The sequence below is a fragment of the Mus musculus genome, chromosome 19, assembly GCF_000001635.26.
Source record: "Mus musculus strain C57BL/6J chromosome 19, GRCm38.p6 C57BL/6J".
In the NCBI taxonomy this organism is placed as follows: Eukaryota; Metazoa; Chordata; class Mammalia; order Rodentia; family Muridae; genus Mus; species Mus musculus.
The window spans coordinates 22,733,432-22,760,908 of NC_000085.6; the positions used below are offsets into that span (position 1 = coordinate 22,733,432).

Consider the following 27,477-nt stretch of genomic DNA (forward strand, 5'->3'; position numbering starts at 1 on the left):
ATAAGCTTTCTCTGAAACTTTTCCTACTTCCTTCCACAGTACCCCAGAGAAGAAAGGCACCCCAGAGAAATGGCTGCTATTTAGTAAGCCTTTTTTTTTTTTTTTTTTGTGCTTGTGACTAAAAAAAGGCAAAACAAATCAGGCTTTGATCTTAGCACAGAGGGGTCTCAAAGGAGTTGAATGTTTTTTAAACTAAAGCATACTGGGCAGGCATCTTCTCCAACTCGACCACTGCTTTACATTTATATCTGTATGTATTTGTCATCTCCCGCTGTGCATGCATTTTTGATATGAGTATGCATGTGTGCTGTGTGCTATATATCTGATGGCTATAAAATTCCTCTGAAGGACTTGTGAGCTCTGTACTGAAGTTGTCACATAAACATTTGGCTATGAAAAGAAAGAATGCTCCCCTGATAATCTACTAAGGGTCCTCTCAGAAAAAAAAAAAAATTTTCCTTTCCACAAAGGGCTTTGTGAGGCTTCAGTGACTTACCAGTTTAGATTGTAAACACAGTCACACACACACACACACACAAACATATTTGTGTATATATACATATAGGTGTTTATGAGTAACGTATGTTTCTCACTCTTGAGGGACAAGAAAAAATTCATTACTTATATGTTATTTATATGTATATACACATATATATGCCTTATTACATATTTATATATATAAATGGAAGTTTGCATATTACATTAAAATCCCATAGCCTATAATTTCAAGAAAAGCTAGATTCCCTTTGGCTATTCATTGAAAGCTCAGCACCATGTGGTTCAACTTTTTCTTTTCTTTTTTCTTTTAATTTAATCACATAATTTATTTTTTATTGGATATTTTCTTTATTTACATTTCAAATGTTACCCCCTTTCCCGATTTCCCTCCTTCCCTCCCTCCCAGAAACACCCTATCACATCCTCCCTCCCCCTGCTTCTATGAGGGTGTTCCTCCATCCTCCCACCCACTCCCACCTCCCCGCCCTCGATTCCCCTACACTGGGGCATCTATCCAGCCTTCATAAGACCAAGGACCTCTCCTCCCATTGATGCATGACAAGGCCACCCTCTGCTACATATGCAGCTGAAGTCATGTGTACTGCTTTGTTGATGGTTTAGTCCCTGGGAATGCTGGGAAGTCTGGTTGGTTGATATTATTGTTCTTCCTATGGGGTTGCAAACCCCTTCAACTCCTTCAGTCCTTTCTCTAACTCCTCTATTGGGGACCCTGTGCTCAGTCCAATGGCTGGCTGCGAACATACGCCTCTGTATTTGTAAGGCTCTGACAGAGCCTCTCAGAAGACAGCCATATCAGGCTCCTTTCAGCATGTACTTCTTGGCATCCACAATAGTGTCTGGGTTTGGTAACTGTATATGGGATGAATCAACTTCATTCAACTTTTTCAAATCCCACCTCTTTTCTCTGTCTTTGTCCCTGATGGATCTTCCTGGCTACAGCCACCTTTTTGGCAGAGCTAGGGTACCAGGCCCTTCTGCTCTCAGCTTCCCGTTCTTATGCCCTCTCTAGTTGTTGCTCTGGCTGCTTACTTAGACCAGCTTTATACATTCATCCAGTACTGAGTGAAATCTGGAATAACAAAGTTGGCTCAAGTCTGAAATAAAAACCATGTTAGGAAACTCCACTCTTGAATCTTTGTAGCTGTGGCCCAAGAGGAGAACTGGAGGAAGGGATGCAATAAACACACACACACACACACACACACACACACACACACACACACATGCATGGGGGAATGGGAGAGAGAGAGAGAGAAAGAGAGAGAGAGAGAGAGAGAGAGAGAGAGAGAGAGAACTAACTGATCAGAGACTGGCAGAGACAAAAGCATTGTCGTCAGCCAAGTGGCAAGCTTTGCCGAAGATATTAGCATTTTCCTTCATCTCAGTATTTAAGAGAATGAATGGGGATAGATTATATAATTAGTACTATTTTAACTTATTTTAGGATATAGTGTTACTTTTCCCCCCTAATATTGGATTAAATATGAGAGTTCATGAGAAATTAGCTAAAAACTAGAAGACGGGAGAGCAAGGATACAAGACATAATTCAAGGTCAAAATGAGTACAGGACAAAGAGACACACTCACTAGACCAACAAAGCCCATCACTGTGTAGACACTTTTTGTTATGTAATTCAAGTGCCTAGAAGGATGCTTTTCTCCAAAGGTTTTTTAAGTGCTGAGCATTACTACTGGCCTTCCAGGAAAGGAGGGAAGGAATGAGGGGCAGGCAAGAAGTCTCCTGAACAACCACCTCATGCCAGTGAACAGCAGAGGCCAGCGCCTGGAGAGTGAAGGACAACAATGGCAGATGGTTAGGGACACCAGAGGAGACCTAATAAGAGGCAGTCTTGTTGTAAGAGGTGGTGGGCTGGATTACTATGATAAAATGCCTAATTTTCAGGCAATTGAGGTTTTTGTAATTTCCATTTTGAAGCAGGAAATGAAAACATACATAGACTTTTTAGAATAGACTCAGAATAAAACTTAAGTGTTAGTTAAATGTAACTCATCAGGAAGCTATCACATCTTATTGGTGGAGACACTGGACCATTGCTTTATTATCAAAGAAGGTGGCAGTTTGGGTTCATATTTACAAATGGGAACCCATGCAAGGGTTGTAGGTATAGAGATGAAACATGGACCCACGTACTGATGGGCTCATTTTGTTAATGAATTTTGAGGCATCACAGAAACCTACAGGCTCCCTTTCTGCTGTATGAGCACAAGCAAGATGAAAGACAGAAGCCCAGTAGACCCCAAAGGTCAAGGAAGCTAAGAAGAGAGCGATCTGTAAGTGTCATGAGTTAGAGCCTACCATTCTGGCCTTAAACTCATTGGAGTTTTCCTGGCACTGTCTCTGGATCTGCTTGATCTAGAAAAACCTGAGATGAAAAGTCACTAGATGACTGGTTCCTACCTTATAAGGTAGACTGCACTTCTTATTGTGTTCAGACTCAAAGGGGCAAGAAACCAGCAAGTTTGTCGGGTGGGAAGAGTGACCACGGAGGTTTCCATTCACCTTGCAGCATGGAGAATTGCCCGTGGCAACCACAGAAACCTCCAGAGAAGAACTGGGAAGGAGCACAAAATAGACCTGGTCATAGCATGGATCAGACTAAGAATATCGACATTTAAGGCAACCCTGCTCCGTGCTGGAAGCAGCATTTCTCCTTTCTTACCTGAGCACACCTTTTGCTTTATACCATAATTAGCAATTAGTGATTCATCCTTTTAACACTTAAGTTTTATTCTGAGTCTGTTCTAAAAAGTCTATGTATGTTTTCACTTCCTGCTTCAAAGTGGAAATTACAAAGAACTCAATTGCCTGAAAATTAGGCATTCTACCATAGCAATCCAGCCCACCACCTCTTAACGCCCATGATGGTTCTAGGGATATTAGGACACACACACACAGCACTCTCTTCACTGAAATACCAGGCCTCATCAATCAGAGGAGACGAGTTTCAAAGCAGTAACCTATGCACAAGCCTGTTTACTTACACAAATGGCATTGCCTTGTGGAGAATATGCCTGTTAAAGTGTATCCTGCTCAGGAGACCTATGAGCCCTTTCCCATCAGCATGCCAATTATTAGTAACATAAGCACTGAATGTGTTTACATTAACATGCACTCTGACATCCATTATCCCATTCACATCCTTCTCTACCACTCAGTAGGAAGGCACTGTCAGGGATTATCAAGGCCTCTGTTTATAAAAGAGAATTCTTTTAGACATGAGAAATTGCCTGCTTTAGAGTACTCACTATCTGCATTTTTTCCAAACTGCAAATTTAATCTACCGGGACAATGCCAATTATTTCTTTAGTAAATAAATATTTAGTGAAGTCTTAGTATATATCTACAATAAAATCTGGAGAAGAAATAATTCATTGAGCTTCAGTCAAGGACAAAGACAATAATGGGAAAATAAGTGAACTTGTAATGTCTGATTGTAATGAGAGCTATCAAGAAAAATAAATCAAAAAAGGGTATCTCTGAGCACACACATGTATATTTCTAGAGAATCTTTTAGATTAGGTAGCTAGGTGGCCTGTAGAAGGAATGACATTGAAACAAGAGACTGGCTGAAGAGAGGCACGGCTGAGGGTGGAGCATTCTGGGGACAGAATCTTTGATGAAGACATAAAAAAGCTTGGCAAAGACTCAGATTTAATTACATGGAATTTGCATCTAAGAAGTTAGAGATGATCACTACTGTGTTTTAAAACATTGCTCCACAAAGACAAACACTCTCCGTAAAACTACACTATTTCCTTGTCCACCACTTGAATTATTTGGCCACAATTCCAGCCATGGACATGCTCAAGATACATGGATCTATGCATAAAATATTCAAAGAACAAATAAATAGTATCTTAAATATATTATTTTGCTGTTAAAATAATCTTAAAAGTTGAACAATCATCTTTTCCAATGCCAAATTCTACCCTTTGCTTACAAAACAAACAAACAAAACATCTAAAACTATATTGGCATTGCACTTCTCAGTCACGAGGGTTAGAACATTCCCTCCCAGAAGCCATAACTTTCTTTTAAGGAGTTTGAAGGAAAAAAATGTTACTTAGGGGAAGAGATGAAGTCTGTGCCTATTGCAAATGCTCCGAAAGTACAGTGGCGGCAGATTATCATAGTCCTAGGACTTTAGGAAATTTGCTGGGGTTTTTTGTTTGTTTGCTTGCTTGTTTTTTGTAGTAATGTTTGTGGATTTGTGATCCCATGATGATAGTACACACCACTGTGATTAAATGTGGGAACACACAGTAGAATTGTGACATGAGGCAGTTCAGATCTTTGTTCCACTTCCAGCCCCCTCAGTAGAAACCATCGCTGCCTTAGTTCTAATCCTAACACTGATCCTCTGCCCTGCAGCCTGTCAGAGCCAGGACATTCATTGGAATATCATTACCACTTTTCTGCCTGGCTCTGCTAATTAAGTATCTACATCTCCCTTAAGTTAGAGAGAGGGTCCAGAGGGAGAAAGAAGGCTAAAATTTATATCCCGGCATGTACCATCCAGTATCTATTAACACCAGTTATTAAGTGGTAATTGATAGAATTTTTTGGTCTCTACAGTAATAACCAGAAACCTTTAATTTTCCCTGAATAGTTGAAAACCTAGTTGTCACTAGGACCTGAGTCTACAGTACAGAAAAGACCAGAGAGCAGCCACTGGAGGCTGAAGCTATATTCCTGTGTAAGAGTGATCATGAATGTCAGTTAGGTTTGATGTGTATTTTGCCTATGTCAGGGCAAGAACTTGGGCTGATGAAAAATGGCCCAGAATACCCTAAATCCTTAGATTAGAAAAAGACCAATTGTCTTCAGGATCCATTTGATTGAAGTGGTGGTGGTTCCCCACTTGAGATGTTACATTTCACCAAATGGAAATTTTATTTGGCTTGGACACATCATTATATTATGCACATCTGTCTAGGACATCTTTATGAAACTAGAATTCCCTGGCTTTTCCTCTCTGCTTAAATGAGACCTCTCCATCAGGCTAAATCCAATCTAAGAAATCCTCTCACAGAAGTCCGCTGCGGATTCATGTGCTCTGAGGTTTAGTTAATGGTGGTGTCACTGAGTGCATTGAGTTTTCTGCAGTCAACACTCCTGCCACTTTTGAAGTTTGCTACAAAGATAATTTGATGCTGCTGGCCCCAGAATAACAGCTGACATTTAACCATGCCCTTGCCTTATGTGGCTTCCCAGAGCACTTTTCTCTAATGGAGCAGATTCAAATGAGTTTGACATTTATTTTTAAGTAAACAGGGAGCAGAAATGATTGTAGAACTCCTAAAAATGACCAAATGATATTGGCATTTAGAAGCCTCTGGGGGGATTTTTGATAAAGCTCTTGTTGTAACACCCCCATTCATTTATAACTTTGTACTCACTCGCACAAACCATGAAGACAGTGATAAAAGAGGTGTGTCTCCGCAGGTCAGCCTGGCATCTGGGATACATTCCAGCTCTTTGTGGAAAGCATTTTCCCTTTCCACTGAGATGAGTCTTATGAGCACACTGGTCCACAAGGAAGTCAAAGCTCTATAAAAGCAAGTTAGTTAAAATTAAGTTGGATTTGAAGTTGGCATATGAGATACACACCAATTTAAAGGAATTTATTACAGTGAGGTTCCTGTAATAAGAAGTAACCACTCGTACCTGTATCATTTGCATCCTGATTCCTCTAATAATAAGAAGTAACCACTCGTACCTGTATCATTTGCATCCTGATTCCTCTACTATCATACTTGGTGATCACTCTGAAAAGTGGATTCTGTGTAATTCTCAGCTATGGTGATACAGCCTCCCTTAATAGACACTTAAAATGAGAGAAGGAATCTGGAGTTATCCCAATCTCTTAATTAATGACATGGGAGAAAGACAAGAATACTAGCATCCTGTGATATATGTAAAACAACTCCTGGCTCCCAACCAATGGCATCCCTCAGGATGTGCTTGCTATTTTAACACATGTAGAAGAAACATCACTGAAGAATAGTGATGAGATTAAAATTATTTAACACTCTTTAAAGACTTTGGTGCCCTTAAATTCATAGCACAAGAAGGATACAATCTCTTACACATGCTGACCATCACTCTTCGTAGGAAAGTCTGTAATAAGTAATTTCATCAGTGCTGTGCGGGAAGCGTGTTCTATCCTGGAGATGTCCAATGGCATCTCTGTATTAGAACCCTTCGTGCATTTGGAGTCAGGGAATGAACTTGAGTTGACCCTTGGGCCATCCCAGCTATAGAAGAGCTGCTTTTTATTTGAAGAGACACACCGGTCTGCCTAATAGGCAGAAACAGCCCATGATGCAAATCAAATCAGAATTACCAATTCAGCGGCACCCGCTCCTACTCTCCGAGCCTACCTCTTTGGATGTTTCAGGCTCGGTGACTCCAGTGCTTCAGGCTGGGAGTTTTCCTGTCACAGTTTTTGGTGTCCAGAGAAATCCCACAGTCTACAATTGTCAGCTAACATGGGACTCAAACAAAGCCCAGAAAAGCAATTGCTTTACCTCTGAGACCCCGCCAAGCTTACTCTTTGGATTACATTGCCCAGGAAACATTCTAATACATCAGGGTTCTATGAGACTAGATCTCAGATGTGAATACCATCACAATGCTAATTTTTTTATCTATAAATTACTGAGAATTATTCTAGAAGTTAGATGCAGGAAAGGAAGAATATAAATCTTGAGCGAATGAGTAATTCATGAAGCAAGCACTGTGAGGCAATTTTTCTAAAAAATTTACATTGCATATCTAGCCTAGTAGCATATATATTTCATATCCCTAGACTGTAGTAGATCATATATAGATATATCTATATACCTATGTATATTCATATTTTCTATTATTAAACCATGGAGCCATTTCTCCCTGAAAGGTTGACATCAAAGAACCTTTTGACTTCTTCTGTACTCTTATCAACCTCACTGATACTGATGTGTGTTAGAGAGGAGCAATAGTCACCACTTGGCTATAAATGGCGTTTAGTAACCTGTCCAGGTATATTACTGTAAGAAATGTGAAAAACTACTAATATCTGAGATTTTTCCTAATTCTGTGAAGAACAATATTAGAATTTTGATGGGAACTGAATGAATGTGTAGATTACTTTTTATAAAATAGCATTATTGTCATTGTGTTGATCTAGCCATTACAGGGATGTGGAAGGTCTTCCCATCATCTGTATCTTCTTTGGTTTCCTTTTTCAATGTCTTGAAGTCTTCAATGTAGAAGTCTTTCACTGCCTTGGTTAATACTTTTTATAATATTATTCTGAGTGAAATAAACTCTGGGTTCTACTGAGTAGTTTTTTTTATTATTATTGATTTTGTATCTTGCAACTTTACTATGTCTGGTAGAGTATATAGGCTCTTTTAAGTAAAGAGGAATAGTTTGACTTCTTCCTTCCCTAGCATTGTTACTTTGTCTTTCTCTTGTCTTATTTCTCTAGCTAAGACTTGAAGTACTATATTGAATAAGAAAGATTAGAGTAGATATCCTTCTTTCATTACCAATTTTAGCACCAATTTTAGAAGAAAAGTTCTCGTCATCTTTTTCCTCTTTAGTATAATGTTGGCTATATGTTTGTTGGCTATAGCCTTTACTTTTTAAGTTATGTTAAATCTATACCTACTATCTCTCAGACTTTTATAATGAAGGCTTGGTAAACCCTGTCAAATGCCTTTCTGCATCAGACAAGATGATTGTGTGGTTTCTGTCCTTAAGTTTATGTGTATGGTCCATTATATCTATTGGTTTGCATGTGTTGAGCCATTCGCGTCTCTATGGGATAAAGTACCTGTGATCATGATATATGAGCTCCTTAAAAGTGCTCTTTGTCTGTGTTGGGAATTTCTGCATCTATGTTCAACAGAAAGATCTGTCTGTAGTTTTCTTTCATTGTCTTTATCTAGTTTTGATACCAAAATAAGAGTAGCTTCATAAAAGAAACTTGGTAGTGTTCTTCCCGATCCCTTCTGTGGAACTATTGAGCATATAGCTATTGGCGTTATATCTTCCTTAAAAGCTTTATAAAATTCAGTAGTGAATTCATTTGGTGGATTCTATTCCTGGGCATATACCTCAGGAAATCCATACCCAACCACAGAGACACTTGTACACTCAGGTTTATTGTTGCCCTATTCCTGAAAGCAATATCAGAAGCAGCTTAGATATCCATCAACACATGAATGGACAACTTTGTATTTAGTACATATACACAGTGAAACATTATTAATCTGAAAATAAAAATGACTTTTGCAGAAAATAGTTGACTCTGAGAAGTATTGGATTGAATGTTCTGAAAGATACTGTGTGTTCTTTCTCATATTTGGATCCTAGTTTGTAGTATATAGATGTGATATATCAATGAGAAAAAAAATGTTAGTAAAGCCTAAATTAAAAGGAGACCAAAAGAAAATTGAAAAGTGCTAAGGATGGGTACAGAGCAAAAGGACACCTGTGACATGGAGGAGGAAAGAAAATTCTACTCAAACACTATTCCAGAAATATCACCATGCTACCCAATGCCTCACACATTCTTTGATTTCTGTGACTGTGATAAAACACTGACCAAAGCCAGCTCGTGGAGGAAAGGGTTTATTTTATCTCACAGTTTATAGTCCACCATTGAGGAAAACCAAGGTAGGAACTCAAGGCAGAAACCACAGAATGCTGTTTACTGTCTTGTTCCCTCTGATTTGCTCAACTACTTTTCTTATTCTGCCCAGGGGCCCCCTGGCTAGTGATGGCATGAGTGGTGCCCTCCTGAATCATCTAGCAATTAAGAAAATAGATAGCCCTGCAAGCCTATACCATTGACACAACTCCCAGCTGAGGCTCCCACTTCCCAGGTGACCCTAATTTGTGTCAACCTAAAAGTAGCCAGAATGTACTAATTTTAAAGTTTTAGCTATTTTTCTGGAAAAAAAAAAAAGATATGTGTTTTTGTGTTTTCTACCGATTATCATGATAATTGAAATAAAGGTGGCCTGCATCCCATGCCCCACAGGTCATGTTCTCCTGATATATCTTGTTACATCTTATAACCATTTGTCTTGGAACCCAGGCCCTTCTGCTGTAACAGTGACCCAAAGCAAAGCTACATACAAGGGATCAGAGATGACTTCCTACTTATAAGTCATCCCTAATACAGATTCAAATGTAATGAGAGCACCGTGGTATCAAGACTCAAAACCCTTCTTTGGTTTGTTCTACTTACATAGTTCTCATCAACATGTGTATTTTTGTCCAGAGTAAATCAGAAACAAAGAACAACTCAGGATTGTAAACAAGCCTCGCCATACCCAACTGAACCCTAAACTTTAGAGGCTTAACAAGAAAGTTACACCATTTGGTTTATATTTTATATTTGTCTTGTGTCCGACACTAACTATGGAGCTCAGTCTTAATCCAGGAAATAGGCAGCAAGCTAAAATGATATCACTAGGAAGTACAGGAAAACTATTGGAAGACAGATGGATGTTTTGCTGCATCTTTTAAATCTAACATTCCAAGTAACTACTGAAGATTAGCTGATTGGCCTATGGAGAGAGCCTGTCCGGCTTCCATAAATAACATGTGTCTGGCTTACCCAAGATGCTCACTGGGGAAATTACCCTGAATAGCACCTGTAACATTGGAATCAGGCTTGCTCTTTCCTGTTTCACCTTTGAGCTTTTAAGAATCATTGATACAAATCATACTGAGACTAAGCTGTCCTAGGACATTTAGACTACACCTCAACCCTGATGCCGTTGACCTCTTAAACTGAATAATCCAACAGAATAGCCTCCTCGTTTCCTGTGCAATGCATAGTGTGTTGTTACACATTATTAGGTAACATTTTCAATCACAGGAGAGTAAAAATAGAAGGGCAGAAGCCATGCTTCCATCCAGAGCATCATACTCATAATGGGAACAACTCAAAGGTAAATCCCAGGAAGCAATCCTCAGAGCACGTGGCTAGGAGCCTGGCAGCAGGCAGTGGGAAAACAGAAAGGCGTTGGCTCTCTTGTTAGAAGGAAATTATCTGAGAGAAGGAGAGAAGCCCATTCTCTGACTCAGTGGAGGGAATCTTTGAGGATACTGAAGAGAAAGTGGCCTAAAACCTCATGTCAGTTATCCAATCTGGCTTTCCTTCACTTGAATAAACCTGAAGAGCTAACTAGTGATTATGCAGGATGAAGCCATTAAGGTAGGATGGAGCTGTCCGAGGACTAATAAGCTTATGAATGAGTATGTCTGATAATGACAGTTATAAAAAAATCTATGAATATGATTAATCTTCGGAGCTAGTTCACTGCGTTCCTTGTTGAGAGATCAATATACTTGTCATCATCTATTCATCCCTAGACTTTCCTTTGATTTCTAACTTCGTTATTCAGTCCAAGCTAAGTGTTAGGTCTACGTGTAGATGCGGCTTCTGCTCTAACTTAGTGGGTGGACAAATTCAACGTGTTGTATCACCTTACACACTTAACGAAGCTACAGCAAGCACTCTGAAAATAGACCTTCCCTTTCTCTCTTATACTCCGTTGGTCACAACAATTTTTTTGTCTCACTCCTTTCTCATTATCATTTTATAAAAATAACTTGAGTATTTAGTATCAAAAATGCTTGAGAGCCTGTGTTATAGATTTTGGCAATTTGAGACTACCTGATTTTCAGATTAGGAATGTTTTGCCAACACCAAAATCATAACTATTGTGACTTTCTCATTCACACAACACAGGTTTCTACAGAAAACAAATGTTCATAAATCTCATTAGAAAAAAATAAATAATTTCAAAAGACGGTCAAATGAATAATATATTCACAACTATGACACCTAATTTCCATAATATGCAAAGTATTTATAAATCAAAAAGAAAAATGTGTAAAACCCTATTGAAAATGGAGAAAAGCATATCCATAGGAAGATTAGGGGGAAGAAAATAAAGATTTAACATCATTCCACAATGAAAGAATTTCATCAATCAAATTGGAAAAACTCAAAGATCAGGATAATCTAATGTCAATAAATGTCACATAAATATGAACTGGTAACATCTTTGTTATATGTGTAATGTTAAATAATGTGCAAACCTTATTTAGCAAATACTTTAGAACCCCCTTCAAATGTATCAACCCTTTGAGTCTATATTTTCAATATCTGGAATTTACTCTGTATATATCTGCTATAATATTGTTCACAGTAACAAAACAGAAATAACCTAACTATTATTTGATAATTTAAAAACTATACAGAGACATGGAGTGAAATACTAAAATCATTGTAGATAATGAAATAGTTCCATTTGGGATCATATAGAAAACTAGCTAAAGGTATCTTTTAAGTCAAAAGTCTGTTCTGTAATGTAATTGATTGCCTGACATTTTATACTCATATGCTTATAAAATACCCTTAAGTATTCTAGTGGATAAATATTATTGACTGCGAGCCATATGAGAGAGAACGGCAGGAAGTGACACCTACACGGTATACTTTTAAGATTTCTTGGTGTTTTGTCTCATTTAGGGCTTTTATTTCTATGATGAAAAATCATGAACAAAGCTACTTGGAGAGGAAAGTGTTTATTTGTCTTACATTTCCATGTCAATTGAAGGAAGTCAGGACAGGGACCAAACAAGGCAGGGACCCAGAAGCAGAAGCTGATGCAGTAGCCATGGAGGGGTGCTGCTTGCTGACTTGCTCCTCATGGCTTGCTCAGCTTGCTTTCTTATAGAACCCAGGACCATCAGCCCAGAGATAGCACCACTCACAATGTGCTGAACCCTCCTCCATCAATCACTAATTAAGAAAATAAATATCTTAAGCTGGATCTTTTAGAGGCATTTTTCTCAATTGAGGTTCTCTCCTTTCAGATGATTCTAGCTTATGTCAAGTAGACATAAAACTAACCAGCCCAGTGTTGACTTTTACAGTAAACAAAGATATTTTTCTCTCATAGAGGATGTGGATAAGCCTTTGGAAGTAATCCCCCCATCCCTCATTCCTGTAACACAGAAGTTTGAAACCTTTCTTCCTGCACACATACATAGCATGCTTTAAAATACTTACTATGTAAAATTAAGATGTACAAAATAGAATTGCAAGACACATCCAGTAAAACCATCTCACATAGTTCCCCATCCCCTCCCCTGGATGAGTAGCCACAACCTACTCATTTGGCAAAACTAACTACAGCACACCACTCTCTACTGTAGTTCTCATGTGGTGTGCTTTAAATTAAATTTTAGATTGTTCACCCAACTGTTGGATCTTTTAACCCTCATTTCCTTGCTCCCCTACCCCAGCTCTGAGCTGACTCGCATCCTTCCTAAGCAGTGACTACAAACCTGTCTCTCACTGCATTCAAAATAGCTCTTCCATGGTCCATGCATTCTTGGCTCATTCTTCAGAATGAAGAATCATGAGAGTCCTATCAGGAAACTTAGGGGGGAAAGAGGCTGGTTAGAAACACATGAGCAATGTTTTCAAGTCATGTGTGGAGGTTATATAAAAATGATGGGCCAATATAACAGCTTTCAAGCTTTGATTTAATAATGGCTAAAATCAGAACACAAGTCATGGTCCCTCTTCAGAGATGGCAGATTACAACATAGCTTACACACGGTCCCAGTACTAAACAATAAATAGATGTCCTGTTGAAGTAGGGAGACTAGAAACACCCCACATCTGTGTCCCTTCCAAGAGGAGACTATGTTACTGACAACTAGTCATTTCTCTTTCATCACAGTCTAGATACCACAAAGTCCAGTTCCCTTTTCTCTATTAAGTTGTAACTCATTCAACAATGGTTTCATGCTGAATGTTGTCCATATGGTCACTGTAGCAAAGTTTCTCCAATATACTCTTTATCTTACTACAATTCTAAGATGTTTCCTATGTGTGTGTGTGTATATATAATTTCTTCAGCTTTTTAAAATGTAGCAAAACCTGTCATTTAAAATTAATAGCGATTACATCGCTCCTTTTCCCATGGCATTGCCTCTTTGGAGCTCCTTCTTTACAAACATTTGCCTGAGTGCCTATACTATAGAAAGCACTGTAGAGGTTGCATAGTACATAAGGTGTAGCTTTGTGCTTGAAGAACTTAGTCTTTGAAGAAGTCAACAAAGCTCGTGTTTATCGAGTGCTATTCTAAATCATTTACAAGGAACAGCTGATTTAATCCCCACAACACCCATTCTTCATCTACTCCTTAGTAAGCAAGCTGAACCACAAAGAGGCCAAGGAATGGCCAAGGTCAGACTGAGACTAAATGGCAGATCCAGGAAATCTGTGTCTGAGCCCACGCCTGTACAAGCCTGCTCTAAGGGCTGGCTGTGTGTACAGAGGCTGCACTATAGAGTAGCAAGTGTTCTGTGTCCTTTGTGATACAAAGTACAGTGGCAATTCAGACAAAACATTTGGGGGTAGAATATTCATGGGGATGCCTGTCAAGCAAAATTTGACAGGTATAATGGGGGGCAATCCACTTACATGCCACCATGTAGGTGAAAGCTCTCAATAGGCAGAATGTTAGTGCAGTGCATAGAGTCGACGATTGCATCATTTCCGTTCCTTTTTATCTTCAAATGGCTCAGGACAACTTTCCTCTGCAAACAAGAATGGGAAGATGTGAACTCAAGTTAGTTTTTATAAAACATTATAATAATCAAATTCATAAGGAGGGGCATGTATGTTTCGTTGCTTCTTTTATTAACAGAGAGTCTTAGGGAGAAACTAAACTAGAATATAGAAACAGAACATACATAATACAGTGTGGCTTATATGTGTGCCCAGACATCCAGATGATCGGTAGATCTCATCTAACTGCTCTCATTCTCTATTTAGAAATGCCACTCGGAGAAAGCCAAATGTTCTACCTAAATTCACAAGGCATTGAATTGAATTCTATCTGAACCTAAACTACACACAGCCTGTCGTTCCCTGCATGGCAGTGTCTTAGCTTGAGGATGGTTCTCTGTTTGGTACAATGCCCTAAGAATTCAGAGACAAAACAAACAAACAGTAAACAAGAATAAAAAAAAAACTCCCCTAGACACCTCAACAGTGAGCACCAGCATAGCAGCATCAACCTTGGTTTGGTACAAAGTCTTTAGTCCTTTATCCTGTACCTCCTCACTCCTCATCTTCTCTACTGTGTCCTGGGGACACTAAAGGATACAGCAAGACAATCAGGGACACAACCAATGTACCCCTTTGTCTACTTTTTAACTGTACCACCATGATTTGCCTCCTTATTTATATGGGATCCTTTGAGATTTTTCTTCCTGAGGATGTTATATACCTAGGGAAGAATAAACTGAAATGCAAGCATGTGTGGTTCATTCTGCAGGAGAGATGTAACAAAGCCAGATTTATTCAACTTTATTATTTATTTGTTTATTGCTCAGTTCCTTACCCCAATACAAGAAATATTGGGGCTTGTATGGTTGCTACCTATTAGAAGCTTTGCTTACAGTATTTAGCAAGTGGTCTGATTGCCACACACAGAGTATATTCTTATGAGCTTAATTGTCCTCAGAAGTAAACTAATTATGGACACTCTGGGAAATCTACTGTCACTACTCTTGGATTGTTACTTTATGAACAATAGAGAAGCCAAAGAAAGTGACCCCATGTACTGCAGGATGCTGCATGTCCGGTGCTTTGAGGGCTAGTCCTCCATGGTTCTCTCAACGCACTCACTGTTTCAACAACGAACCTTTATCATCTCATAGGCCTGAGGAAGGGCTCAGTGGTGACCCATGAAAACGGGCATAATGCTTCTCACCAGCCATCTGCCCTTGCTCAGTCTGTGGTCCCAACAAATGCCACTAACTGGGGCTTCTCTAGAAATCTAGCTCAGTCCTAAAAAGCTGGGGTCATAAGTTTCACCATGAGGGTCTGCAGTTCGACTAAATTCTGTTCTGATGCTGCAAAGACCACCAGGAAGGCAAGTGCAGACTCGTTTCCTTTGGCTCAGATTGAGTAGCAGGTGTTTTTTGCACCAGCTAGACAAAAGCTGGCTTGGTTCCCCAGTGAGCAGCTCCCAGACAGGGTCTTACCTGTGAATGTCTTTCCCGTGAGGGAGGCAGCAAAACCAGCTAGAGGGGAAATCTAACACACTGCAATAGCTTTGATGACTGTTAAAGAAAAAGAGAGGGAGTGTTGGGGAGACAGATACCCCTCTGGCTAGCCAATGAGCGAGCGAGAAAAGAGCAGAATGAAAATCTTAAGTAAATATCATTGTTATTGTTTAGTAGCAAATCAAATAGGTTATCGTGTAACCAGCTAGTATTTTAATTCACACGTAGCTAGTCATTTAACAATGAAAGGTATGTGTTTCAAACAAACAAAGAAACAAACAAAAGTCGCAGAAACGTTTCTAAAAAGAAGACAGGCATGAAGTTGGTTCTTGTTGTCCTGGAAGACACCAAGCTGAAAGAATTGTAGTTATTCTATGTAACAGGCCAGCAAGCACGGCTTCTGGGTTTTACCAGTGCTAAGCACTGGAACAAGCACTCAGTCCCTTCATCTCCCATATCTGTCTTAGATTAAAACATAATAAAATATGTTTCCTTCAAGAGAAGGGATGTTGATCTTATGAATCTGCTTGTGTTTGGTTTTGAGAAGTCTGTGTGATTCTTTGCACAGCTCTATGTGTGCAGTATGGGTTCAGTCACACACAGAGACTTATACAAATTGGGTGGTCCATCTGCTTTAATAAAATGTGTATCCGACCATTGGGTTGTAGAAATTTCAAAGCTTTTGTTTTTTGACAGGATGCCTGCCGTTTTTCTCTCTTGACTCCCGCTTGTTTTATTCATTTTGGGGTAGTTGCCAATTAGACCCAATTGGTAAGTATAATTAACAAAAATCTTGAATTTCCTCTTAAACCCCAACCAAGAAAATTAACCATAGATGCTATAATTTCCTTTAAAAAATTCCTAACCACATCACTCTTCTGACTGCTGCTTATCTCTTCTGAGACATCCATTCCCATCAGACTTTATTGATTCCTTTTTACCTGTTACCCTGGAGATGCCACCTAGGACAGGATAGCAGCATCCTAAATATGACTAGAAGAAAGGAGGATTTATTCAAGTTCCAGATACTATGTAAGGTATCACCATATAAACTGTCTCTTTTAATACTTGACAAATTCATTCAAGGTAGAAATTGCATAGCTTTATTGTAGTTATAAAATGATATCTCAGATAAGTTATGCCTTTAATATTATGTCCACCTACTTAGGCACCTGAGTACATACCTAGTCAGATGTAACTCCCAAACCTTTACTACCCCTTCCATCCACGTACAAAGCATTAGCTCCCTTAAGAGAAGACTCGCTAAAACTTGGCTACCTTTGAAAGCTTATGGGCATTGCTTCATTCAGCACCTAGTTGAGGACTCACTCTGTTCAGGACTTGGCTAAGCATTGCTTTGAACAAAATATCAAACAAGGACTCAAGGGGCAGAGAATGCTGGTCAGTGGCTAAGATGCCGGAGAATCAAGATGAGCAGGAAATGAAGAGGTTGGCTAAGAGGGGCAGAGGAGGCAGGCGGAGGAGCTCCTGACCGTGTACCATGGCTACAGTCCTTCTTCATGTGACTCGTGGACTTCCCTTTGTCATCCTATGCCTGAGAATATATGAAGGAGGCTGGGAAGGCAAAGGGACGTTCAATTGTCATCACTGGCATCTTTTTTGATCATTACACCATCATCAAAAGCATTTGGATAACCATAACATGAAAATTACCATCATTGAGCCCATAACTTTCCTAAGACAAGGGTGACAATTTGAAACATCAAAGAACCTTACCCAGGGAATTCAAGAAGTGAGAAGAGTGAATCAGATTCTCCCAGATTAACAACCCCATGTTCAAATTCTAACTGGTAAAGGAAACTGAGCTTCCTCTGAACAGGTTGTAATGTATATCAAGAACATCCTACTACCTTCTGTGGATGCTCTAAACTGTTTAGCCCAATCATACAGACATTCTTCTGTCTCAACCAAAGACCAACACTGAGTGCAATCATAAATACCAAAGTCATGGGCAGTTACTGGGGTATGTGATGACTATGTCATTTTTCAAATGCTCTCAACTGCATTGAATAACTGTTCAAATTATTCAAATTTTCCTCTGTCTTTTAGATGGCCTTCCATCTAAAGCAGCAGCTCTCAACCTGTGTGTCATGACCCCTTTGGCTAATGTTGTCTCCAAAAATATTTACATTATGATTAATAGCAGAAGTAAAATTACAGTTATGAAGTAACAATGAAAATAATTTTATAGTTGGGGGTCACCACAACATGAGGAACTGAATTAAAGGGTCACAGCATTAGGAAGGTTGAGAACCACTGCTCTAAAGAAAGATTTGTATTGAAAAAAATCTTAGCTCTCTATTTGGTGAAATGACTTGGCACAAGTTGTTTGTGTGTGTGTAAAACATTAGCCATCCTTGTTAATTAAAACACACTTTGAAAATCAAGACAATGAAGTCAAAACAACTTTGGGGAATAGAAGAAAATTTAAGGAAAATGGTTTCTTGGTGTTGGCCTGTCTTGTTCATCCAACCCTTGTCCAATCAAGCCAGGATCCCTCTCTTTTTGAGAAAAGGACCTTTTCACTTTGGAATTACTTATTCAGGGATGGGGCAGTTCTTTTAAGCAAGTCTGACTAGGTCATCTGCCTGGCATTCAAATATGATCTCCTAGATACTGCTCCATGGAGTTAAGAACTGTGAAAATTCTTTGCAGATTAGAAAGACTTAGGTTGGAAATAATTTAGACTTTTGTCCTCAAGATCAGTAAAACGTCCTGCTGGTGGTCCGTTAAAGTAGATTCTTTTCAGGGTAACAGGACTTTTCCAGTGGGACTTGGTTCCCTTCTTGTTTCCTTGCTAAATGAAAGACCCTCTAAAGTATTCCCATGTCTTCTCAAGCTTCTTTTACATACAATGCCATATGGATCTTCTGATTTACTCATTCCAAGATACTTACAGTTTCCTTGATTTAATATACCCTATTGTGTATGTTTCGTCTCTTTTTAATACATGCTTGATTTCTGCCTCTCTTATTACTAATGGCAACGGTCTTTTAATCTCTCAGTCTAAGAATCCACCTCCATCCAGGCATTTCCCTCCCTTGATGAACCTCATAGGCCATGTCCCTCACATCTTCCCCATCCCTACTTTACTGTCTAAAATTCTGTGGTAGCACTTCTTATTCATTAGTGATTAGTGTGTCCCTTTCTCTGCTTAGTTGCTGATCACCTGCCAGCTATGAACCTATAGAAAACAGAGCCTGTGTCTTAACCATTTTTATCAGCCTGAGAACTTAGCACAGTCCCTGGCACATGCAAATAGGTGTCTGATAGATCACTGCTGCCAATGGCATTACTTAGTTTTCCTAGACTTATTTTCAGCTTTGATTTCTAGTTTGACATTGAAGTTTAGTAGAAGAGCTTAGATGATATAGTCTAGAAAGGAAAGGCAAATGAAGTAACAACATCATAGATTCAAAGGAGAAAACCGAATGGGAAAGGGTTTGGGCAAAGATAACAGTGAGTGCCATGCCTGGTGCAGAAGGACATTCAGCCTGGAAAATCTGAGTGTGCTCTTCTTCCACTGTTTATTATTGTTATTGTGATTATTATCAAACCATTTCCAACTAAATCAATGCATTTAGAAGATCTAAAAGAAATATTTTTGCATTAGCCAAGTCTATCATGACTTCAGTATTTCCATTTATACATAAAAGGAACTATCTATTGACTTCTCCCTACTTACTGAAAGTAATAGTCACCCGTGACTTCTTTTCACTCTAGATCAGGATCAATGTATTTGGTAGCAACGCATAGCAAACCTTAGAAAGTCAGGCGAACAGAAAACAGATGGAAAAAGTTTGTGCTGAGTGGGTGCTTTTCTGCCATAATCATCAACTCACAGTTAGAAGAGATGGTATTTCATTTGCGAAGGGTCTCAAAGAATTGTGGATTAAGACTCTCATTTGCTTAATATGGCTAGATCTGAGGAGTTCACTACAGGGCCCTCCAAAGTGCCTCTGAGGATTGCAAACAATTTGTTTAGTCCCTTCAAAATGTTATTTGGAGCATTTCAGTCTCTTGAAACAAATGGATGTAAACGCAAAATGTAATTCATACAATTCTAAAGAATAACTAGAAATGTCACTAATGACACTAATGATTGTTTTAACAATAAAAGACATTCTAAGCCTAAACGCTCAACTCATCAGCCCCTAAAACAAAATGAGGAAAACAAGAGATTTCATGCCTTCATAGTGGCCAAATAGGCAAGCAGCAGATTTTTCCTTTCTCTTTTGGCACCCTCAACAAACAGGCTGTCCCTGTTCCACACTGGAAGCCAGGTTTCCAAACTCAGCAAAGGTCTACATGCCGCAGCCCAGAAGGCAAACACTCCAGTCCCCAAACGCAGGCAGGGGAATGCTCGACCCTAACAAGCCTTGGCATCTCTGGGTCCACGTGGGGACGTGTGGGCAATTCCTGCTGGAAAGACGCAGAGTGGAAAAAAAAAAAAAAAAAAAAAAAGAATAGGTGTGTGCCTTTGCCAAATCAGGGCGGGTGAAGATTGAAGCGTCAGCTTTCCTGGTCATCAAACAAATCCGAGCTGAGCCCTGCCTCATTAGCAGCATCTCGTCTACCCAGAGGGAGAGCACAGGAAGTGTGCACCGTCTGTGCTGCACATTAGGAATTGTTATGAAATCCTGGGGGAGGCTGGGAAGCAAGCCACAACTGAGCACAGCATGCCTGCGTGAAGTCTAGGCAGCCGTTCCCTGCACCTTGCTTTCCAGCCTCAGACCCTGGCCTGTTGAAACACAACAGCATGTGTTTTGCCCTGTTGATTTATATGTTCCCATTGGTCAAACACTAAGAACTATTTCACTAGACGTTGTTGTTCATAAACTTAGATACATAGGAAATGTCGCCTAATGACACTATCAAATAGACTCTAACCTCCCTTCATATCATGTTTTCAGTTCAAACTTGCTATAAATATTAGTCCCGCACCCTCCCCCAACCCTGTGCTAGTTAGTTTTCTATCACTGTAAAAAGCTTTTGAGCTTACATTAGTAAGTCGATTCTTTACTTACAAGCAAACTACCAAAGTAGAAAACATGGGTATAAATGAGACGTTTTCACTAGTGAAACTCCCATTGCGAGTTTCCTATACAGTCCCTAGTAGCTAGGTCCTGGGCTTGACTTGCTAGGGAGTTCATCTGCCAACAAAAGCAGCGTGCCACCAGTACAGCTCAATGTGCAACAGCGCTCCGTTTATACGCACGCGTGTTTCCAACTTAGTCATTTACCATTGCATACTCGGGATAAATGAACTAACAGGATTTCCCTTCTACAAATTCCCTTAGAACATTATCTAGGCCCAAAGGTGCACAAACTGTAGCCCAGGAGTCAAATCCATCATATCTATTTTTGTAAACAAAGATTTACTGCAACATTTGTTGTTGTGAATAAAATATCTCCCGATGGTTCTGTGCCACGATCACAATCCTCTGGCAGAGCTGAAAAGAAACGCTTTCTCTGGCCCTTCAAGGAAAAGGCTTGCTGATGGCTCACGCTTTAAAGTAGACTCCTAGGAACATTGTGGATGGGCATTTCGGGTCTCACCCCGTGAACTTTTCCTGTATTTGCTTGAGCAGGGACACACTTTAGATGTCAGCTGTTTTGTTCTATTACCTCCCCCTGCAGCTTAAGCTAAGCCACTAGCTCTCAAAGTGTGCTCCCTGGACCAGCAGCTGCAACAGCGCCTGGAAAACTGCTGAAACACAAATTCTCACTGATCTGAGACTCCCAGGGAGGGGCCAGTGTGGGATTTCAAGCAATGACCCCCACGAGTGATGCTGATGGGTCTAAAAGAACAGCCTTTGTCCTTGCAGACACTGGCAAGAGATTTCCACACACACTGCTTCTTCCAATCATTTTCAATGAGCAAAGTACTTCCTTACAGTAGGATTGCAATTCTAGGGCATCCCTGAAAGGGCCATATTTTTACTTAATAATCTCAAGATAGCCTTCTTTTAGATAATAAGGTCACGAGTTATTACGGCAGCCACATAGATTTTTGGTGCCAGAAGCTACAAAAGGCAGTTTCACATAGACTATAGAATAGGACAAAAAAACATTAAATACTCCCATGATTGAGGTCTCAGAGAACCTACTGCATACCTCTGGGCTATAACTCCCAACTTCTCATCATCATACTGGATGAGTTTAAATGATAATGTGGTGTGGCATCCATCTCCAGATGAGAAGTAACAGGATCCATCTCTAGCACCACTGAGGATAGGCTAGGCCATGAGAAAAGTTTTCAACTGATATCTTCCCCCCTAACAGATTAGCACAGGTGCCTCTGAATTGCAGCTCTGTTCCTTTGCTTAATCATTGAGTTCTCTGGGGCTTCATCTCTCCTCATGCAAACAGAGGAATAGCTCTGATATCGAACAGCTGGGGTTTAGAAGGAATGGAAAACGGAGCCCATGAAACAGTGTGATCAACAGTGAACAAACAAACTCAGGGCCTCTTTTAAACACCCTATACTGCTGTCTACTTTAAGAAATATCAGAAGTGACCTTGCGCTCCATAAGTGTGTAACTGTGTGTAAAGGTTTGTCCAGGATTCAGCTGTTCCAGTTTATAATTAGTATACTGCAGTGATTATCAGTGAGGACACACACACACACACACACACACACACATAAATGTGCCCTGGTTGAATGGTAAATCAATTGATCCCCTTAGTGTAAGACAACACTTCATTCCAAACCCAAAACGCAAATGCAGCCTTGTTTGGATTCATTTGTAATTACCTTCTTTAAAAAGCACATTACCAGCCGGGCGTGGTGGCACACGCCTTTAATCCCAGCACTCGGGAGGTAGAGGCAGGAGGATTTCTGAGTTCGAGGCCAGCCTGGTCTACAGAGTGAGTTCCAGGACAGCCAGGGCTACACAGAGAAACCCTGTCTCGAAAAGCCAAAATAAATAAATAAATAAACAAACAAACAAATCTTAAAAAAAAAAAAAGCACATTACCATCATTATTTGCTCATAAAGAGCTATCACTGTATTAAGAAAAACACATACCATACAATGAAAAACAGTATTTTTTCACTTAGAAATAGATTTGCACTTCCAAAGTGGAAACAGGGGCTGAGGTTGTCTCAGCACTGTCTCAAAATGGCCTCTCAATGGCAACACACTCTTTGTTCTGTATGTCTACTCTTGACAAGAACCATATTGAGAGTCCGGCACCACAGCACCACCGATGGGGAGTCAAATGTCAGTATCACTGTTGAGACTGCTGGAGATAATGAGGTGGTGTGGGATCAGTTCCAACACCCCCACCAGGCAACAGGATCTCCCAACACTTTACCTAGGGAGGTGCCTGGCATTCATTCCCTAAGGAAAAAGCTAGCATCCCTCATCCGAGGGCTTTCAGAAGCTAGCCCTCACCAGGCTAAGAAGCAGACATAGAGGGAAGAGAATCATGAATTCAAGGCCATTCTCAACCACCCAGTAAGAACTTACTGCAAGCAAGCAAACAAACAGGATGATCTGGGTCACCATGTTACAGTAATGGGGATGGAATCCCTGAACATGGAAGCGTAGGACCAGAGAAAAGACAGTTTCTCACAACATAATTTTGCTGTTTCCCCCCAAAGACTGAGAGGGCTGGGTATAACATAGAGGAACAGATAATCAGGCAAAACCAGTTTTCTAATTTTGAGCTTTGGATCTGAAATTAGATCCACAATTTGGGGATGATCTAATGTCACTGATCCAAGATAACCAATGCTTGTGTCTAACAATGGCGGTCCGTTATTTTAGTTGTTCTGATACCTTGTCGGTGAATGAAGGTCGCCCCTAGCCTTCTGCTGAAGTGTGCCAGTCAGCTCAGTAAGAAGAAATTTGGGGTTCAATTTTAGTCACATAGCGTCTATTCATTTCAACCAAATAATGGTTTCCTGGGCATCCTTCTAGCAAGTGAAAGAACATAAACAAAGCTGTGTTTACATCTTTCTCCCCAGTGGTCCAGATGCACAGTCCGTGTAACTTTTGGCCCGATCCTGAGAAACAGCAGAGCCACAACTTAAAAAGAACAGACAGTTGAAATGATACTGGCTGTTCAGTCTCTAAACACCTGAGCTTTTCTGATGTACTCTAGTTGGACAGGTAGACTAGGAGCACCCACCCAGCTTCTTCCACAGGTCTCTGACCTCTGCTTAAGCCCAGCAGTAAAGATCTAGTTTAGGATGCCATAGGGACACCTAAAGGGTGGCCATCTGTACTTCTTCTAGCTGGATACTTTAGTAGCATTGAGGTGTGACAGTCTCTTTGTGACTCTCGGTGTCTTCCTGTCCTTTCATCCATCCCAAGGTGTATTTTATATTTTGTTTTATGTTGCAAACATTTATTTGAACTATTGTCTGAGGGTGAAGGAGTTTGGAGTCAGAAGGTTAAGATGCATGAGAATCAAAGGAGCTTACAGTTTGGGGGGGGGGCTTTAATTAAACCAAGGCAATAACTGCCCAAAGACATTTTTTAATGAACAATGGGACCACAAAAGCACAGAAAAATTAATACTGCCTGAGGGGATTGGGTAGGGCTTAAGAACCAGATTTTGACAATTGAATTGGAGTCAGGGGGCAGGAAGTACAAAATCAACAGTGTCTTCTTCTTTATCCAAATTCCAGGCAATATAAGAAATAAAAGTAGTTATAGTACCCAAAATACCACTTTTATTGCTCAGAGGGAAAAGTAGAAGAATGTGGTCTTAGGGCAATTGGCTAAATAGCCTGGAGTGAACTCCAGAGTTAAACAGAACCCCACACCATACTACATCCCATCACCTCATACCCATCTCTTGGGCAGAGCCTTTGGAAGACCTGGGAGATCCCCATTCCACCTGCCCCACCCCCATTCCATGCATGCAAGGGAAAGAAAAAGGTATCAGGCCTGGCTGACCAAACTCAGGTATCCTTTTCAAATTTACCAGGGGGTAGAGAAAAGTCTAAGAAACAGCTTAGTTTAAATACCTCCTCCTGAAGACAGTTGCGGGGTGACATAGTCCTCTCCTCCCTAAGAAGCCATCCTAACTAGGGTGACTAAAAGAGAAGCTTACAAATAATCCTACATGGAGGACCCTGTGGACGCTGTACACAAGTGTAGGCCAAAGAGAACGCTGAGAAAGATGAAGGTACAGACGTGAGCTGAGCCTTGGTGAAGAGGAGCTGTGTTTGTACACAGAAGGATTTCAGTCCTGTTTCTATAAGTGGTGAAAACCCACTAGATTTTCAAGGAAACATCATGGTTATGAATGATGGCTAGCTGTTACACAAAGACTCACATGCAAAGGCCTGGAAGTTACCAAAAGGGCCTTCAACAAGCTACAGGAAAACCAGGGAACACAGACATGGGCATTTGCATCTCTGACTTGGGGGCAATGGAAATCATATCTCGGATAACTGAGGACAAATTACCCTGTTATGTAATATGGAAATTTTTCTGGAAGAGAAAGTATTGTGTCTTAGTAATCATCAGGGGAGAACTAGGGCAGTAAAGTAGCACTTTGCCTTCCTGCTCTTCTGTATGCCAAATTTTCATGGTCAACTACTACAGGGAGAACGTTGTGTGCCATGCTCAAATTACTAAGTTAAATCTGCCAGGTAGGGTAGAGAGATGCCAAAACACATAGCCAAGAAAACAAAATTCCAAAAGAGTCACAGAAGGGACCAGGGAGCCCTCCTCTTTAGACTGCTGTGGCTGGTTGACAAATCTATAGGACATAGACATGATGGGAGTTGTTTATTTGTTTTTGTTTTTTAAGTTATAAACTAACACAGCAAAATGTTTGATTCTGCCTACTGGTGAAGAGGAAGAGACCAAAGATTTATCTTTAATCCTGGAAAGATTTATCTTTAATCCTGGAAACAGAAAGGCAAATTTCTCATAGAAAAGGGTAGGGTGTCAAGAAGCATTCCTTGAAGAAAGAACTCTTGAAAATGATTTTTAAAAAATTGTATTCTCCATTAACAGATGCAAAGAGAAAATAAAATAATAATAAAAGATAATTTGAGCATGGCCAGTTACTCAAATTGGCAGTAATAGCTCCCTCACATCTACTATGCACTCTCTCTCTGTCTCTCTGTCTCTCTCTCTCTCTCTCTCCCTCTCTCTCTCCCTCTCTCTCTCTCTCTCCTTGCATCACAGGCCAGGTCCTTCCTGGGGACAGACTTCCATAGCTACCTTGACAATCATAGTTTCTTTAACTACTCTGGTTTTTATTCATTCTGTGACAAAGCTCAGATGTTGGCGCAGGCTGTGTACTTAGATCTGGGCACATTTGTAAAAGAGTGTTGATGAAATATTTTAAAGTAAAATGAGTTCAAACTTCTCTGGTTACCCTACATTTGAGAAGGCAAGGTCATCCTTTTGATGTGGATTTTGAGCAATACAGAGACAAAGATTTTAGCTTCCTTTGGATGAGTTTTCTTGTCAACTTAGATCAATTACATTAAAACATTCAGTCTTCAAAGAATGACCCCAAAGAAAATAATGCTGGCATTTTCTTTTTGTGAAAGTAATACCCACTTTACATCCCATGGGACTAGATGTCCCTTTCTATTGAAATTATTCACAGCAATGCCACTTGTATGGCCTGGGAGTATAGTGACATTAATAGCAAAATACTTCAATCAGAGCTGTCAGGCCATAAGGGAATAACTTTTACCATTAAGTCAAAAGCTGAGTTTGAAAGCATGTAAAAACACTTGCATTTGGTTTATTGGTTTTGTCATTTAGTATTTACATCTAATTTTTTCAACCCACAGCACTCAAAAGACTTAATAAGCTAACTAATACACTAAGAAGTATTTGAGAACTTCTTTTTAAAAATTAACTTAATTTAAAAGTTATCTACCTCAAACCAGGAGGTTTTAGGGTTCTGGACACAAGATAAATGCATATGGCTTTCTCAACATATTGCTGGTCTGTACAGGAGACTGGGAAAACTTCAGAAAAGCTTTCAGAGTGTTCCACTGTCAGAACATCTGTTTGGCTTAAACATAGAATTGCATTCATTTTCTTCTATCTATGAGTCATTAAGATATTTTAAAAAGAAACCTTTTATAAGCTTAATAAATACAAATAAGTATCCTTCCATTTGTAACCAACAAGCTCTTACTGAGTGCCAGGCTCTAGTCTACGCACTTTATAAATGATGATTCCTTTCTCAGTCTGATGCTCTCAGGAATCGGGGACCTACTCTGTGTGCTACATACTGTGAAAAATAGCAAAGGATATTTTTAGGCTACCAATGTCTATCAAGTTACCTTTTTCACCTTCTAGGACAGAACTACTAGGGAGAACTATATGTGCTATATGAAGTCTAGCCACACTCCCAAGGTGTAGACACTTGTAGCACTGGCTAGGGAAGGGATAAACTAGAAGCAGACATATACAATGAGAGGCAGTGAAAGAAAATGTGACCGTATGGGAAACCCAAGATGGACAGAGGGAAAGATTGCCCACCATGGAACTTCAAACAAGGAGCTGAGACATTCTACCCTGCTTTAGAAAGGGACCCCCCAGGGCCTAAGAAACGTGTCCTCCTAGAATGAGTCAATTGAGACTTTCATGGTATGAAGTAAAAATGGAACATATGTGAAATGATGTCCTTCCAGAAAAGCCATTGAAGTCAAGGCAAGACCCAAGCCTAGAGACGCTTTATGCAGGGAGCAGCATATTATGATGGCTGTAGATATAGGTCCTGCTCTCTAAGGAACCACTAAGGCTATCAGCAGAGGGGAGGGGCATCCTACCCTTAGGGGTAGACTACCACACCTGGTGCCCTTAGACTACTACAGA

The 27,477-nt window shown here is 40.0% G+C and overlaps 1 protein-coding gene and 1 non-coding gene across 50 annotated transcripts in view; both read left to right on the forward strand.

Annotated features, from left to right (window-relative positions):
• Window positions 1–27,477, forward strand: part of Trpm3 (transient receptor potential cation channel, subfamily M, member 3) — an 857,614-nt gene that overhangs the window by 595,635 nt on the left and 234,502 nt on the right. For 27 of the 49 annotated variants that reach the window (XR_003952780.1, XR_003952781.1, XM_006526956.4 and 24 more), the window contains exon 7: window positions 16,340–16,414. The exons of the other annotated variants lie outside the window; for them this stretch is intronic. Coding sequence is in view for 25 of the 27 variants with exons in the window: in XM_006526956.4 (XP_006527019.1) it covers window positions 16,340–16,414 (75 nt within the window). In the remaining 2 variants the exon portion in view is untranslated. The remainder of the gene's footprint in view (window positions 1–16,339; window positions 16,415–27,477) is intronic. 49 annotated transcript variants of the gene reach the window in all.
• Window positions 17,174–17,241, forward strand: Mir204 (microRNA 204). The gene has a single exon (NR_029591.1). It is a non-coding gene; the product is annotated as a microRNA 204 (primary transcript).